The sequence below is a fragment of the Colossoma macropomum genome, unplaced genomic scaffold, assembly GCF_904425465.1.
Source record: "Colossoma macropomum unplaced genomic scaffold, Colossoma_macropomum, whole genome shotgun sequence".
Lineage (NCBI taxonomy): Eukaryota > Metazoa > Chordata > Actinopteri > Characiformes > Serrasalmidae > Colossoma > Colossoma macropomum.
Genome location: NW_023494784.1, coordinates 2438568 through 2456719, shown reverse-complemented (window position 1 = coordinate 2456719; position 18152 = coordinate 2438568). Strand labels below are relative to the sequence as shown.

The following is an 18152-nucleotide window of genomic DNA, read 5'->3' as shown; positions in this document are numbered from 1 at the left end:
CTATTTGGGTGGTGGGTCATTCTCAGCACTGCAGTAACACTGACGTGGTGGTGGTGTGTTAGTGTGTGTTGTGCTGGTCTGAGTGGATCAGACACAGCAGTGCTGCTGGAGTTTTTAAACACTGTGTCCACTCACTGTCCACTCTATTAGACACTCCCACCTTGTCAGTCCACCTTGTAGATGTAAAGTCAGAGACGATAGCTCATCTGCTGCTGCACAGTTTGTGTTGGTCATCCTCTAGTCCTTCATCAGTGGTCACAGGACGCTGCCCACAGGACGCTGTTGCCTGGATATTTTTGGTTGGTGGACTTTTCTCAGTCCAGCAGTGACACTGAGGTGTTTAAAAACTCCAGCAGCACTGCTGTGTCTGATCCACTCAGACCAGCACAACACACACTAACACACCACCACCACGTCAGTGTTACTGCAGTGCTGAGAATGACCCACCACCCAAATAGTACCTGCTCTGTGAGGGTCCATGGGGGTCCTGACCACTGAAGAACAGGGTAACAAAGTATCAGAGAAACAGATGGACTACAGTCTGTAACTGTAGAACTACAAAGTGCACCTATATAGTAAGTGGAGCTGATAAAATGGACAATGAGCGTAGAAACAAGGAGGTGGTCAGAATGTTATGCCTGATCTGTATGTGATCTGTGTTGTTTCTTTGAAGCATTAGCTTCTTCTGCTGTGACACACAGAGAATCCAAATATCACAACAAGTGCCTCTCTCTCGCTCTGAAGTGCCACAGCGGCTCTGGCCACATTATAAAAACAGCTCGTTCTCCAGTGGGAGAGCAACTTGAGGCTGGAGTGGGTCCACTGCTTCTGAACGATCGCCTCACAGACAGTCCTCTCACAAGCCTCGGGAGAGATCATTAAATGCAGGCACACGCTGTGCACAGCCAAAAGCCCATTGACAATAGCGCAGCACTTTGCTGTTAGCCACTAGCCGGCTCTGCACTATCCCATCCAGACAAAAACATACACGGATATGTATTTTTATAAATGGGAAATACTTTGCAGATACATTGTGTCATTAAAAAAGGCACACCAAACACTAAAATACATAAAAATATACACAGCTATTCTTATCTCCATTTCCCAGTATCACAGTGATGAAATACCAACCAGAGATGGGGTCAATTTCCCCCCAGTCACAGATACATATAGCTGGGTTTCGAATCTGATTAAGCCTTTTATATTAGCTATTACATTCCTGATGTTACACTACGTCAAATCAAATGTCATTAGGAGTTATTTTGCCATAACAATGACTAAACTTGTACTGGTTACTGGGGTTAAACCAATTAATAGAAATATTACAAAATATGTAACACAATTCAACAAGTAATACACACTTTCTCGACCTGCTAACACTATTGAGATGCTATACTGAAGCTTCCCTAAAGCTCTAATCTGTATTCAGTCCGACCACCCATGCACCACTGGTGCATCCTTCAGAGTGGAACTACGCATCATGACCACCAGGGTGCATCATTTCACCACTTTGCAGTGCTCAAATCTGCTGTTTCCTCCCTAAAAATCCTAACTGCACTATTCCGTGCTGCTCAGAGGAGGATGGTTCTCCTTTGAGTCTTGGTTCCTCTCAGTGGCACTAAAGGAGGTTTTTTTCTGATACTGCCTCATCAGGAGGCCGCAGCCACATTTCTGGATTAAAGCTGTTTTGGGATAATGGTTGTTGTATAAACCATCATGCAAATAAAACAGAATTGAACTGAACTGAGCTAAATATTTTCCATGTTCTTCTAAAGCTGTTTTACAATTTGGTGTGGAACCTGGAAGGGCTCACCAAACGACTGGGCCTATTTTGATTGATTTGTACTAGATTAGGGGCGGCACAGTGGTGCAGCGGGTAGCGCTGTCGCCTCACAGCAAGAATGGCCTGGGTTCGATTCCCGGCCAGGTGACCAGGGTCATTTCTATGTGGAGTCTGTGTGGGTTTCCTCCAGGTACTCCGGTTTCCTCCCACAGTCCAAAAACATGCAGTCAGGCCAATTGGACATGCTGAATTGCCCCTAGGTGTGAATGTGTATGTCTGTCTGCCCTGCGATGGACTGGCGACCTGTCCAGGGTGTATCCTGCCTTCCGCCCAATGACAGCTGGGATAGGCTCCAGCACCCGACCGCGACGGATAAGCGGTTTAGATGATTGATGGATGTACTAGATTGAACTTGAATGTTTTGCTTTTTCACCTATTTTGCATCAATTAAGGTCATGTAACAACGTTCTTATTAGTGTTATAAATTGTAAATCACACTACGGAACTGTGAGAATTAGATGCAAACCTTCAGTTCGGGCCATAAATTTCAAAAACTCAGTCAAAAATGGGGAAATAAGACTTATAAAATGGATAGTTCCGGTCCTAAAATCTGATTGGCTGAGCTGCGTTAGAAGCCATTGTAAAATACACAATATACACTACACTAACCGCCTCACTACATCTGAACTCTGTATCACTGCGCCACGAAAAATCCTTCTGCTGTTAATGAATAATCTTTGACTCTTATGCTACTCGCATGGAGCTCAGAGTGTATTGATGAAGTAAGAACCTGGTTCTGTTTCAACTGAGGGGCTGACAACTTATGTTCTTAACTAGAACTAGGCTGGTCATCTAGCTGACAGGATGAAAGATAGCCTAAATAACTCCATCATTAATATAACAGGCTTGAATTAAAGTGCTTATGATACGATTCACTGTAAAACTGCAATACAAAAGTCTAAAAATGTCTAAAAATGTATTTTGCTCTGTTGGGCTGCAGGATCCAGTATTTAAACTCCAGTGTAGTGCACTTTGTAGGGAGCAGGCAGTTATTTGAGATTCAGCCCCAGCGTGTGAAGAGAGGTGCAGTTGGATTGGTGCTAAATAAAACTCACGGTGATAATTTGGTGACTGAAAGTACTTATAAAGTGAAGGTTTTTGCATTAAACAGTGCTGCATTATGACATGTTTATTATTATTATTATACAATAAAAGTTAATGAAACGATCACAGTGTACAGTGATGGGCAAGTGAACATTCTTTTCCTTATTTAGTGGTTCATAGTTCCTTGGCAACAATACCGTACTCTAAAGGAACTACATTTCTTGGAGGAATACTTGTTTATGTTAATTATTACTAATAATTGCTTAAATTATTTTCTGACAAATGGTGTGTTTTATCATATTTTACATTGGCCGCTGTTTTACAAAATTAATAAGCCACTTGAGGATGTGTGTTACTCTGATTTTATCCCAGGGAAGGGACTAAGAACCCCCTTCTCCATGATAAAATCACAGTAACGTACGGCCTCAAGTGGCTTATTGCTTTGCTCTACAGTGATGTTAATTTAGCGCCCCTATGGGATTTTAGTAGTATGTTAGCACAAAGCTAGCAATGATTCATATGAACGTTATCATGGCTGTTCTAGATTAAACACAGACATTTGAAGCTTGTAAAAGACATTAATGAGTTTGTATGTATCAGTTTTACAGTGAGTCTTTCAGTAAAGAGTCCTGACATAGAGCTGCCGCCACTGTTTTACATTCCTAACAACTGACTGAGACCTGATTAGACCCGTATTCACAGTCAGTGACGTATCTAGAACTTCCACAATGACATTTCTGTCATGAAATTGGTGACATCGTAAATCAAAGCCTGATTGGTTATGCTGGTAGTTAATCTAACAAGTAAGACCTTCAGTCCAGCTGCTGAAGTCCTAATCAATGGTAGAGCTCATTTGGCTGTATCTACCTAGATACCATAGAGAAAACAATCCTGATTAGATCATTTTCCATTGGGTGTTTCAAGAATTTAACCCTTTTGTTTCCAACCAAAACTTATCAATATTTGCAGAGCTTAAATCCAACAAGCACAATGATTCTGTCAAGTAAAAATGAACTAAAAATGACATACATGTTTCTTTTTCATTCACAGAATTCATCTAGGCCAGTGGTCTCCAGCCCTGGTCCTGGAGAGACGCCTTCCTGCAGAGTTTAGTTCCAACCTGTATCCAATAAGCTGCTCTGTCTGAACCCTAATGTATCTGATCCAGCCAATCAGGGAAGAGGTTCAGTAGCTGGAGCAGGAGTGGCAAACTGTGGTTGGAACTATGCTCTGCAGGAAGGTAGCTCTCCAGGACCAGGGCTGGAGACTAGTGATCAAGGCCTTCAAAGAACCCTGAGGGTTTCCTACTGCTAAACATGTCTTGGCTGACCGACTACATTTGGAGTGAGGAGGGTACGTTTTAGTTTGGTTGATCTCTTCCTCAAAATATTGCAAAACATCTTTCTTCCGATGGAAAACGGGAAGATCCGCTCCTACCTGTCGACGACCTTCTTGGCGAAGCCGAAGTCGGTGAGTTTGATGTGTCCTTCACGGTCCAGCAGGATGTTCTCAGGCTTCAGGTCCCTGTAGACGATGTCCTTAGCGTGGAGGTACTCCAGGGCGCAGATGATTTCGGCTGAGAAGAACAGGGCCGTGTCGTTTCCGAACTTGCCACGGCTCCGCAGGTAAGTGAACAGCTCTCCGCCCGGCACGAACTCCATCAGCATGAACAGGCAGCGCTCGTCGTGCCACGTCCAGAACCTGCAGGTCAGCATGAACACATACAGTGAGCAGGAACTACACTGACTGAAAGAAACGAGGTACCCACTGCTTTAGTTCAACGTGGATGAAGTACCTGTTTAACACCTACAGATGGCAGTAGTGACAAAGTGCAGGTAAAACTCATAAGGCTACTTACGCAGCTTCTATACTCAGCTTACTTACAGTTCTGTATCTAAGTTACTGGCTCAGTTCACATTTCAGTAAATATGTGTTTTTATCAAAAATATAGGCACCATTATTGCAGAATTAGTTTTAAATGTTAATCATCGTGATGTATTATTAAATTGTGATGCACCATAACAAACTGCAACACATGCATCATAAATTCACGAATGGAATTTCCCTTTAAACCACAGCCTTAAGCCTATAAATGGCCTCCAGGGCATATATTTATATTAGTGTCAGTAAGTTGGTCATGTATTGCACTGTCATCAAGTGACTTGTGTCCTCTAATTCAACACAAAGGCCACTTTTCAATGTAAACTATGGAAATTGTGCGGACAAAAAATTAAAAATAAGAAAGGGAAATGATTATTTTTACAGCCCAAAAAAAATCAAGCAAACCATCAAAAGTTATTTTAACACTAACAGCACCCCCTTGTGGAGAACCTTGAGCCTGCTAAATATGGGTGAGTGAGTTACAAGCCAGGTCCATGAGACATTTTGCATTTAATAAAAAAGTCATACAGCAGTGGGCTTATTTATTTATTTATTAATTTAAAATGGACTTTTAGTACAACCTATTTATTATTATTTATTATTTCGTGTCAGAAAAAGAGCAGAAAACATACCTAACAAAATAAATACATAAATAATAAATTCAACCAAATGTAACATCACATTTTTCAGTGTTTACTGCGTCTACTCTTCGCTTTCATTGAAGCTTCCATTCTTTTTTAGGAGACTTGCTTTCAGTTTTTCAAAGAAATCTGCAGGGATATTTTTCCACACCTCCAAAGTTCAGTCTTAGAAGTTGGTTTAGCATTTTCTGAAGTAGTCAAACACATTCAGTGATCTCTGTCTTTTAAGTATTTCTTGAACTTTTTTCACTTATTTTTTTTAAGTTCTCCCTACTTATCCAAGTGGATTGCTTTCTAATCTAATCTCCTAAGAAATATTTCCTGAAAATGAATAACCTTTACTTAATGGTCATTTTCACTGGGTGGGTGGTCACTGACTTTTGCACAGGACTGTGCACACACACAATCAGTGTGCTAAGTGTGGATGTGTGTAGGCCGTCCAGAAGATCCTGCCAATGTAGTGCAGACTGGCTCTACTGGGATTACACAGGGAAACCCCACACACATTAATGCAGAGTAATGGTTTGGAAGCTCCCCGTAACGTTAGACGCATGTTTATCTCAAACGATTAGAAAGCTATTCATGTTTAAAGATGGTGTCGTGAACATGTCGGTCAGTTCTAGGTCAAAGGATCCAGTGTTTAAACCTGCAATGAAACGGAATTCCATTCGGAGACGTTAAGAGTACCTAAAGCCAGGCAGACACTGCAATTTTACAAATCTTGTTCTTTGGTGACTCATACTGACTCAGGTCCAACTGACCTGACGCGAGACGGGTGCTCACACTGCACGTGAAACGCAGCCCCTACGGACGCTCTGTCTACAATAAAGCTGATCAATTCAGAACAACACGCTGCGCCTCCGATGTCCTGATCACAACACTGGCTGAATCTCAAATGGCTCCCTGCTCCCTACATAGTGCACCACATACAGGGAGATTCACTCGAAAGAGGCCCCGAATATTCTGTAATAACTCTCTCTAGGATGAAGCGATCTGAACGAAATAACGTGCAGCGATGAAGTAGGTGCCGGACAGCCGTTGCGGCGTTTAACCTCCGCTTGCAGTTTCCGGGTGCAGACCCCCATACCCCTTCATGTGTCTGGCAGAAAACAGATTCACCTCCAGCATCGCATGTAATGCAATAGATTACACATGTCAAGGTGTGTGGCGTGTTTTTTTGGTTCAGATACTTCATCCTAACGGGAGTTACAGCAGAATATTCCGGGCCTCTTTTGAGTGAATCTCCCTGTACTAAAATAGTGGCTCCTGCGCCCATGAAGTGCATCACATGTCTAATAAGTGGCCTTCTGAGATTCAGCCGTGTGTGCACCGTTCCATACTGGACTAACAGGGCACTATTTTGGTGTAGAAGCCACAACTTAGTGCACTACATAGGAAGTAGGGGGCTGTTTGAGATTCAGCCATTGACAAACTGCTACAGCAGCTTTGCTAACTTGTGCCACACTGTGCACTGAAGCTGAAGAGCAGGCGGTCCACAGGCAGAGCGCTCTACAACAAAACATCACTGTATTTGTTTATACCTCACAATTCAACTCAGTCACACGGAGCAAAGTCGTCATATACGGGCGCTGGTGTCGCAAATCTGGACTTTTTTCCTCCGTGTCGGAGCGGTGGTGGTGACTGTGTGAGGTTTTGGGTGCGACTTTGAGGAATCGGTTCGTGAGGCAGCTCACACTGTGAGACAAGCGACCAAAATTTCGGACATGTCAGAAAACCATCCGATTGTCCGACTGCTCAATCGGAGCTCGTTTGGGCAGTTAATCGGGCATCGTTTCTTCTCTCACACTGCATGGCAAACGACTGCCGATGAAGCTGAAATTCAGCCTGAAAAATTCGGGCTAAAATTGCACAGTGTACGTCTGGCTTAAGGAAGCTCTTAAGAGTGGAGCTGGAGAACTTCTGGCCTGCTGTGGTCACAGTCTGTCACCAATTAATTACCCAGTAAAGCTTTTATTCACTTCAGCTAATGAGCTAAATGGCTCATTTAGCATAATATTATCCGCAACGCGATGTTTCGTCTGTTAAAGTCTGACATGTGCAGCTTTCCAAGATACTGTGGAGTCAGCGTAGAAGAAGACGACGTGGGGACCAGAGCTTCAAATGAGTGCTCTTTTGTTGAACATGCAGCAGGGAAGACCCACCGCCAGCGCCCACCCCAACACAACACACATGGAGGGTGGACAGCCCACACATAACACCCAACCTCAATGAATACAATCACTCCAACAACGACAGCTGCCCACCAACGTCCACACACCTCAACTATTTACACTTTAAAGTCTTTCGCTTACAGTGACCACAGCCTTCAGCCCAAACTGGTCCCAACAGATACAGAAACTCCTCCTATCTTATAAAAAACCTATACACTGACCAGCCATGTGAACGACACTGACGTGGTGGTGGTGTATCAGTGTGTGGATCAGACACAGCAGTGCTGCTGGAGTTTTAAACACTGTGTCCACTCACTGTCCACTCTATTAGACACTCCTACCTTGTCAGTCCACCTTGTAGATGTAAAGTCAGAGACGATAGCTCATCTGCTGCTGCACAGTTTGTGTTGGTCATCCTCTAGTCCTTCATCAGTGGTCACAGGACGCTGCCCACAGGACGCTGTTGGCTGGATGTTTTTGGTTGGTGGACTATTCTCAGTCCAGCAGTGACACTGAGGTGTTTAAAAACTCCAGCAGCACTGCTGTGTCTGATCCACTCAGACCAGCGCAACACACACTAACACACCACCACCACGTCAGTGTTACTGCAGTGCTGAGCATGATCCACCACCCAGATAGTACCTGCTCTGTGAGGGTCCATGGGGGTCCTGACCACTGAAGAATAGGATAACAAAGTATGCAGAGAAACAGATGGACTACAGTCTGTAACTGTAGAACTATGGAGTGAAACTATACGGTCAGTGGAGCTGATAAAATGGTCAGAGTGTAGAAACAAGTGTAGAGTGTAGAAAATTTTTCTATATTATATTCAGATTTCTGTTGCTAGACTAACACATAAAGCTCTACATGGCCCAGCACTGAACTATTCAGCTGTACTCTCAGGTCTTCTGGTACTGAACTCAGAAACCCCTCTCTTCCTCTCTTGTAGCTCCACCTTGCTGGTGTACATTTAGAAACTGTAGCCCTGTTGATACGACTGACCTCTAGCCCTTCATCAGTGGTCAGTTTGTAACCACAGAGCCTGTCTGGATATTTTTAGGTGGTGGTCCACTCTCAACTTAGCAGTGATACTGGTGTGTGTGAACCATCTGTAACTGTACACTGACGCAGAAGAGCTATAAGGTAGATGTGTCAAGCATTTAAACCCGACACTTAAATGCGTTTTACATGTTGAAGAGGAGATCAGAAGTTAAAAGCCTGTAATTCAAAGTGGAACTAAATAAGATGTGTTATTTATTTATTTATTTATTAAACATGTGGGTTTTGATAGTAAATAAAATGTTAAAATGTCTATATTTGTGTTGTAGTCATGGAGACCCCTGGTTCCTATCACCACCACTGTAAAGACATCTGAGCCATTTCACACCAAACCACTCTGAATCACTCTGTTTACATCTCACACACTGAATTATGCTGAAAATGTTGGGAAAAAATGTATATACATATATATGCAAATTGGTAGAATTCCCCTTCAGCAGGGAAGATGAGTCGGCCTTACAGAGGTTTCTATACGCTTCACCTGATATGGGTAAAGATACTTTTAGAAGAGAACCTGCACTTTGGGCGCTGGGCTATTTTCAACCCAAAACTGTACCCAGACACAAAAACAAAGAATAACCAGTTGTCCGACGCCATCAGAGTCTGCATGAACATTCTGGGTCAAGAATATTGATGTTTCTCTGTCTGGATAAAGAGCAGAGAAAAACAATGAGCTTGGTCAGCCAAAGCAACGTCTTCCTTTATAGCGTCTCTGGTCCAGCGGTCGCAACCCAAATGTTAACAAGAGCCATTTTGTCCTTTCAACAAAAATCAAACCATTTTGGGAGCCTCAACACTTTATGTCCATTTTACCATCTTGGCTGTAAATATGTCTCAGTATGTGTTGATGTGCTAGTATAGGATAAAAAAATACAATATAAACAAAAACACAGACTTACTTTGCTCTGCTTTAAGCTTTAACTCAGCTATAGCCGCTTTTCTCGCATCTCCAGCAGGAAACTTTTCCGCAAAAGTGGAGCAGTTTCTTGTAAAATGCTCTTACGAGGCTAAAGTCAGTTTCTCGTTCGCCAGCTTCTTGTTTGAATTTTCACGTTCCAAATTAAATGGTGCCTGAGGCGCCAGAATAGAACTGCAGCGCCATTTAAGGTGGAACGGGAAAATTCAAAAAAGAAGCTGGTGAACAAAAAACTGACTTCAGCTTTGTGACTTTTTAGTGTTTGTCAGTTTCTCGTTGCAGATTAAACGTATCAGGAAACCAGCTGGAGTGATTATAAATGTAAATAAGTCGATTCGTCTCCAAATTATCAATGTTCGTCTTAAATCTCTCTCTTTGCCGTTTCGTTAGCTACTAGCTAGGTGAGATTGTTGTCTGTGTTGCTATGGTGACCAGCAGTCTGCGCTGATCTTCAGGGTTAAAGGGTGAATTAGCAGTTCTACATTAACTCCAGAGTTTAAGACCATTTATTGTTAAACTGTGTTGAACGATCAGCAGAGCTTTATTTTACTGTAAAGGAGGATTATTTTATTTTTACCTACTAATCTAATTCAGCTGTGGAGCCACAACAGGGCAGTAAAAGAGCCCCATGTTGGCGACCCCTGCTCAGGTCAAAGGCCGTGTCCAAGCAACATAACATTATCTAGGCTAGTGAGGTAGAGCAGCACGACTGGACGTTTCTGAACCAGGCTAATCTGCCAACATCTACGACAAAGAATATTAACTAGCTGGAAATGTGTCACTTACAGTAGCTGTGTTACCAAGAGAAATAACAGGTAGTTAGATGGCTAGCTCATTATTTGCTAGAACAACAAAGCTTTTAAGCAGCATTAGCAAGCTAGCTAAGATCACCTGATAAAAACATGGTAGCTACATAAGTCTAAAATAGAATTTCAGTGTTTTTACAAAGAACTGGCAGAGAAAGAATGATGTTGAGAGATTCTGAAATGCCTTTTTCTTCTGTTTGATTTGAGTTAGCTGAGATCAAATTTGGTGTAGGTGTTGCTAAAGTGAGTTAGCAGCATGTATACATCAGCTATCCCAGTTATTTAAGCATTTTTAAACATCTTAAGGGTGCTTGTTATGAAGGTTTATATCACCGTTGTTTGTAGAGTAATAAGCGATTAACTTCATTTATTAAGCAAGATAGACAGCAGTCCACCTTAACTGCAGGTTTAAAATAGGATACATTAGCTTAGGGCTATGTTAGCTGCCCCCCACCCAGCATCAAGGCTCACAGTGTTTCCCTGCAATTGTACTTTTCAGGCCTGCCGCATAATGAGTGCATTTACACGCACTTAATAATCCGATAACTGCAGAAAATCAGACTGTGTCAGTAATACAATCAACAAGCTTACATGTACTTGAGTAATCAGATAATGGGGAAACTCCAGGTCTACATGAGTCAGACAGTAATCAGATGCTGCTCGCTTATTTCCGGTACCGCCGTCTGTTTTCGCACAGGCTCAGACTGAGAAATCCGAAAGAAATCAGAGTAAGAGTTCACATGCACTGAGAAATCTGATTACTGGGCTGAAATCCAGCCTCTTTATCAGATTTATTAATCAGATTTCTAGACCTGACTCTGATTTAAGAAATCGGAGTGTGCTGTTTGCATGACTAATATTTGCATGCTATGTGTGCTGTTTGCATGAATAATCAGATAACTGCAGAAATCTGATTATCCTCAGACTATGGAGAGCATGTAAACGCACACAAAAAAATTTCTCCTCAGTGTCCAAACATGACTCCTAATGGGAGCTTGTGTGACCTCAGCTTCAGTCAGCTGCCCTGCTGAAGAAACCAGCCCATGCTGCAGCCAATCTATGCTGGTTTATGCTGGTCTGGTGCTGGTTTAGCTGGTCACCCCAGCATGGTCATGCTTGTTGGCCAGCATACCAGCATCAAAACACAACATATGTTGGTTTTTACTGATGGCCATGCTGGTATATCCTGTTTTTTCTAGCAGGGTAACCAGCTACAGGTTACATACTTAATATTTGTGATAAACACTCAAATACTGGACACAGAGTCCATGTTTTGCATGTGTAACTCACTACTCAGGTCAGTGAGAGCTGAGATAAGTGGTCTATTTTCCTGCAGTGGGGCTCAAACAGGTAGTGCTGAACACACTGATTAGCAGGGTCACTCTACTAGTGTCAGGTTGGTTATGTTTAACACGCCCACATATGTCTGACCAGGCAGCAGTTCGGACTTTTTGAGAGATTTATCCACTATAAAATTACAATAATTTATATATATTTCTTGAATATTACACTAATAAATGCATATTTAGTGGCATATCTTCTGTTTAACGATTTGAACATTTAAGACCATGTTCACAGGGGCTTTAATTGTAGCACCACCCCTAAATGTTTTTATAGATTAGCTTCTGAACAACATGAAAACCGTGAACGTTGATCACGGGTGCCTTTTTATATGATCAGAAAAATGCGTCTTTGTTGAGTTTCCCTAAAACTGGTTGGCGCTGCTCTTTAAGAATAGATTAAATAAACCCAGCTTAACTCACAGCTTGACGATGAAAGGATGGTTGACCTCCATGAGCACCTCCTTCTCATTGTGAACGTGCTGCTGCTGCTTCAGCCGGATCAGGTCCACTATTCTCATCGACTTCAACGCAAAGTAGCCCTTGGTCCTCCTGTCCTGGACTAGCACCACTCGGCCAAACGTCCCCGTGCCTGCAGAGGAAAGAGGCCACCACCGCACCTCTTCAAGCAGCAATACTGATTTCGTTCTTGTCATGTATCCCACTTTATATCAAGTGTCTAATAACTGTGTGGTCACCTGAACAACATATGCAACAACAATGTAACTACTAATGATTTACTCGCTGTTACAGATGTATTACAGAAGTACACCTCATGTAATTACACGAGTGTACCTTAAGAGTTGTAACAGCGTATTCTCTCACAAGGGTAATAACACAAATGTAATTACATGTGTAATCAGACTAGAACAGCAGTTTTTTTCAGAAGTGTTTCCCAGCAGTAAAAGCAGCACTGCTGTGTCTGATCTACTCAGACCAGCACAACACACACTAACACACCACCACCACGTCAGTGTTACTGCAGTGCTGAGAATGATCCACCACCCAAATAGTACCTGCTCTGTGGGGGTCCATGGGGGTCCTGACCACTGAAGAACAGGGTAAAAGGGGGCTAACAAAGTATGCAGAGAAACAGATGGACTACAGTCTGTAACTGTAGAACTACAAAGTGCACCTATATAGTAAGTGGAGCTGATAAAATGGACAATGAGCGTAGAAACAAGGAGGTCATAATGTTATGGCTGATGGGTGTATATATACACATTTATTTCTCACTCGTTAACTAAAACATTTTTTTACAGTTTTCCAGCTTAATTCAACACATCAGTGCAAATATTTTTCTTGATCGTTGTTGTATTTTGTGCTACGCAAGCAATCAAGCCAACACTTGCGCAGCTGGATGCTGCAATTGAGCGCCTCTTCAATCTATAAAGTTAATTTGCAAGCAAATAGGGAATTCACCTTAGATTCCCTGTGTCATCATAATGCCAAACGGATCTTTTCTTTAGCCTGGTGTTGGTCCTAATTCCTTTGCAGCAGTGGGCAGAGCGAGTCTGCTGCTGAAAATGTGGTGTATATACATTTCGAGTCAGCAGTGCTGGTACTTCATAGAAATGGGTCACACTATGAGGCTCCACCTGCAGCCTGCACCTCAGTTGCAACCACAGCAATTTCTGGATTAACACCTGCAAGCTTGAATCAATGCTTCCAGTGTGCATCTGGGTCCACGGACGCTGCAGGCGCGCATGCAGCATGATGTATATCCTTTCAGAGCATGCACACCAGCCTGTCACTATGATTCTGACCTCTACTGCAGCTGCACACTTTAGGCAAAATTGTCTTTTCGGAGCATGCACGTGACTGCGACTCTGACTCTGATTGATGCTGAAATAGCACACTTTAAGCAGAATGTATATCATGTTTGAAATCTTGTTCAGGAATAAAGCAACTACAGTCAAGATATAAGATAAAGATCCACATGCATCTCTGTTTATGACCTGGGCTGCAACTGCATTTCAGAGCACGCTCCTCCCTGCATCTGTGGTTCTAATCATTAGAGCAATTGCACAGTTTAAGCAACATGCTTATAATTTCAGAACATGCACCAGCCAGCCTGCAACACTAATTCTAAGCAATAGTGCAAATCCTTAAGCATGTTGCATATTATGTTTGAAGTCATGCAGGACTGCACTGATTCTTATTGATAAGCAACTGCAATCAAGATCAAATTAAGATCCATATTCAAGAGCATGCACGTTTCTTCACGTTGGTTGTAAACATTAGTGCAATTGCACAGTTTAAGCGACATGCATAGAATTTCAAGGCATGCACCAGCCAGCCTGCAACTCTAATTCTGAGCAATAGTGCAAATGCAAATCCTTAAGCGTGTTGCATGTTATATTTGACGTCATGCACTGTTTCTGGTCAATAAAGCAACTGCAATCAAGATAAAAATTAAGATCCATATTCAAGAGCATGCATTTCTGTTTGTGACCCGTGTTGTAACTGCATTTCAAAGCATGCACGCTCCTCCCTGCATCTTTGGTTCTAATCATTAGAGTAACTGCAGTTTAAGCAACATGCTTATAATTTCAGCACATGCACCAGCCAGCCTGCAACATTAATTCTATGCAATAGTGCAAATGCAAATTCTTAAGCACGACTGCACTGATTCAATAAGTAACTGCAATCAAGATAAAATTAAGATCCATATTCAAGAGCATGCATGTGCATGCATTTCTGTTTGTGACCCGTGCTGCAACTGCATTTCAGAGCATGCACGCTCCAACTGCTGCAACTGCACACTGTAATCAAGAGGCTTGTCCGTTTCAGAGCATGCACAAGCCAGCCTGCAACTCTAGTTCTGAGCGAAAGTGCAAATGCAAACGTCAGGCAAGATGCATTAAGCAGGAATGCATATCCTATTTCAGAGCTCTGGTTCTGACCACTGCTGCAATGGGAAACATCAACCAAGACGCATATCCATTTCAGGCCCGCTGTGCTTCTGATCAATACTGCGATTGCAAACGTTAAGCAAGATGCATCATTTCAGAGCATGCACGTGCCTGCAGTCCTGATTATACTCGGACATCAAAGACCATACAGGCTGGACGCATTAACGTTAATGCACATCATATTTCAGAGCGTGCACGCGTCAGCAACACCGATTCTGCTCAATGCTGCAACTGCAAACTTTAAGCAAGATGCATATTCCCCTCAGGGCGCGCGCGCGCGCGAACCAGGCTGCAATTATTATTCCGATGAATGCTGCGATTGCAAACATCGAGCGCGACGCATTAGGCGAGATGCCTTGTCCTGGAGCACGCACGTGCGTGCCACTCTGAGTGTGCGAGCGTAAACTTGCATTTGTATGATTGTGCACGCACCCACGGTGGCGACGGAGTCCAGGATGCCCGGGGAGAAGTCCGTGCAGCCGGGCTGGGGCTGCATGCATGGCGCGCCGGCCGGCGAGCGCGCGCCCCTCCTCGTGCTGCCTCCGTCCCGGGACGCTTCTCCTCCTCCTCCGCTGCCTCCTCCTCCACTCCCTCCTCCTGCTGCCGCTGCTGCCGCTCCTGCCGCTCCTGCCGCTGCCGTGCCTCGCGCGGGCGACGTTTTGGCTGCCGTCATCCTCTAATTCCGCTCACCTCGCGTGCACTGCACCTCATTTTAGGTCTTCCGCGCCGGGCATTCTTCGCGCACGAGCTCCCGGAAGAAAAAAAAAGAAAGAAAGAAACGAGTCCGCTGGACAAAAGGGAAAGGGGAGGGGGAGGGGGAGGAGTAGGGGGTGTTCAGCAGCCCATCAGGACACCGATGCACGCGTGGCTTAGGCTACGCTTTAAGCACTGCGGACATAGCACCTCTAACGACATGGCTCGTGCTTAGTGATAGGCGTCGTCTGCGCGCTCCTCTCGTTGGACCGGTCTGGATTCGGGACCTCTGGGATGGGAGCACGGGAGGAGTCTGGTGCACTGCACGGGAGGAGTCAGAGGCATTGAGGAGGACGAGACTGAGTCTGTTGTTTTGCACGAGAGGAGTCTATTGCACTGCACAGGATGAGACTATTTCACTGAGCATGACTCTGTCGCGTTGCACATGAGTTAATTGCACTGCACAGGAGTCTGTTACATTCCAAAGGACAAGACTGTGGCACTGCATGAGTAGAGTCTATTGCATTGCATGGAACTCGCTTTGTGCATGAGTTTATTTCACTGAAAAAGATTCTGTTGCATTGCACAGGACTAGTCTGTGGCACTGCATGAGCGGAGTCTGTTGCATTTTACAAAAGTCTGTTGCACTGTACAGGATGAGACTATTGCATTGAGCATGAGTCTGTTGCATTGCATTTTTGCCAGTTGCATTGCACATGCATTTATTGCACTGTACAAGAGTCTGTTACATTGCGCAAGGCAAAACTATTTCATTGAAAAGGACTGCACAAAGACAGATATATGGCACTGCATAAGTGGAGTCTGTTGCATTTTACAAGGGAAGTCTACTGCACTGCACAGGATGACATTCATTTATTGACCATAAGTCTATTGCATTGCATGTTTTTCTGTTTACTGCACTGTACTGGAGGCTGCTACATTGCAAAGGGAAAAACTAGTTCATTGCAAAGGACTGCACAAGAAAGACAAGTCTATGGCACTGCATAGGATAAGACTACTGCATTGAGCACAAATCTGTTGCATTGCACAAGAGGAGTCTATTGCATTGCATGGGAGTCTACTGCACTGCATTTTTGTCAGTTGCATTGCACATGAATTTATCGCACTGTACAGGGGTTTTATTGCACAAGGCGAAACTATTTCATTAAAAAGGACTGCACACGAAATACAAGTCTATGGCATTGCATAAGTGGAGTCTGTTGCATTTTACGAAAGTCTGTTGCACTGTACAGGATGAGGCTATTGCATTGAGCACGTGTCTGTTGCATTGCATGGGAATCACTTCCATTGCACATGAATTTGAGTCTGTTACATTGCACAGGATAAAACTATTTAATTGAAAAGGACTGAATATGGTCTATTGCATTATACAAGGAGTCTATTGCATTGCAGAAAATGAGAGCACTTCAATGAACAAGAGCCGTTTAAATTGAACAAGAGGGGTTTATTGCATTTGATTGGAGTCTGTTGCATTGCACTGTAGACATTAATTAATTGCATCGCACAGGAAACATTGGTTGCATGGGAGTCTGTTTTATTATATAAGAGGAGTGTATTGCATCGCATGAGACTATGGGAGTTTTACTGCATTGCACAAGAGTCTATTGACTCACATGTGCGTCTGCTACATTACAGCGTCCTGCATTTTGCAGGAAAAGTTTATTTCATAGGAGTCTATTGAATTAAATTGGGCTGTGCTGCACTGCACAGAGGAAGTCTGTTCAACTTAGCTAGCGAGCGCAGGCTCTCATGCATTAACTGATGCCCCATTCACCTGCAAAAGCAGGAAGGAGACTTTCTAATTGCTTGACTGAGGCAACCAAGTTGACTCAGCAAAATTGCAATTGACACAATACCATTTACTTTGTTCCTTGAGTGATGTAATTGGCCTGTTTTGCACTTTAAAAGCCACTGGAGTGCACATTTGACTTCCTTTTAACAAAACTTAGGGTAGACTACAATAACGTCACAGCACAGGCCTGTAAGGGACGCCTATTGTGAGCCAGGCCGGCTTGGTCCAGCCTCAGGACCGCGGAGCATGCATGGTTTGCTATAGACTTTTAGTCTGCTGAAGCATTACTAATGGCCCATGCCGAGAGAGCCCCCTCATCTTTTATTCTCTAAAACCCGCCGCAGCTGACTTCCGGAAGTCCAGCGTCAGCTAAATATTTCAAATCGCTGTTTAACCCGGCATATGCCAGAGTTTATCCATACAGCAGTTACTGAAATTCCTGAATGATGCATGAGCTTCGCATCCTCATTTACGGCTCATAAATAAATCAATGTGTGGAATCGTTTTCTGTTTGGGCTTTTTGACATGAATATTCCTTTTATTTATTAAAAATGTGATGCAAAGTTCTTAAGGATGAAAGTTTGTATTGCTATGATAAATCTGGATGGACTGTTGATTGTAGTTCCTTTGGAAGCTGCAGCCTTAAATGGGCAGTTAGGAAGGTCACTGTGATGGGCTTAGCGGATATTGGATTTACTGCCCGCTGCCTTTTGTCCAAGCTCTAAATAATTTATCTGATTTAACGTCCACTCCAGCCTTGAAATAAGTTATAATTATGGGCGATTAATATTTAAAATGGTCACGTCAATAAGCAGCCTGCCCTAAAGCGAAAATCAAATTTATCTAATTTCCTCTTTACCTCACGTTACCACTCAGCTAGGGCACTGTGTGACATACTGCCGGTGGAAAGGGTGCTAATTCCTACTTAAGTAAGAGTACTGTTACCGTAATGATGATTTACTTGAGTACAGGTAAAAGTATTGGTCACACTTTATTTGGATGGTCCCCTATAGATGATTTACAGATATTG

At 43.3% G+C, this 18152-nt stretch overlaps 1 protein-coding gene across 1 annotated transcript in view; it reads right to left on the bottom strand.

The window, feature by feature from the left end:
• Nucleotides 1-15389, bottom strand: part of LOC118811474 (cAMP-dependent protein kinase catalytic subunit PRKX-like) — a 44527-nt gene extending 29138 nt beyond the window's left edge. The window contains exons 1-3 of the mRNA XM_036575706.1: nt 15049-15389; nt 12125-12293; nt 4325-4588 (exon numbers count right to left, since the gene is read on the bottom strand). Of these exons, the coding sequence (XP_036431599.1) occupies nt 4325-4588; nt 12125-12293; nt 15049-15289 (674 nt within the window). The 5' untranslated portion in view covers nt 15290-15389. The remainder of the gene's footprint in view (nt 1-4324; nt 4589-12124; nt 12294-15048) is intronic.
• Nucleotides 15390-18152: the final 2763 nt, after the last annotated feature.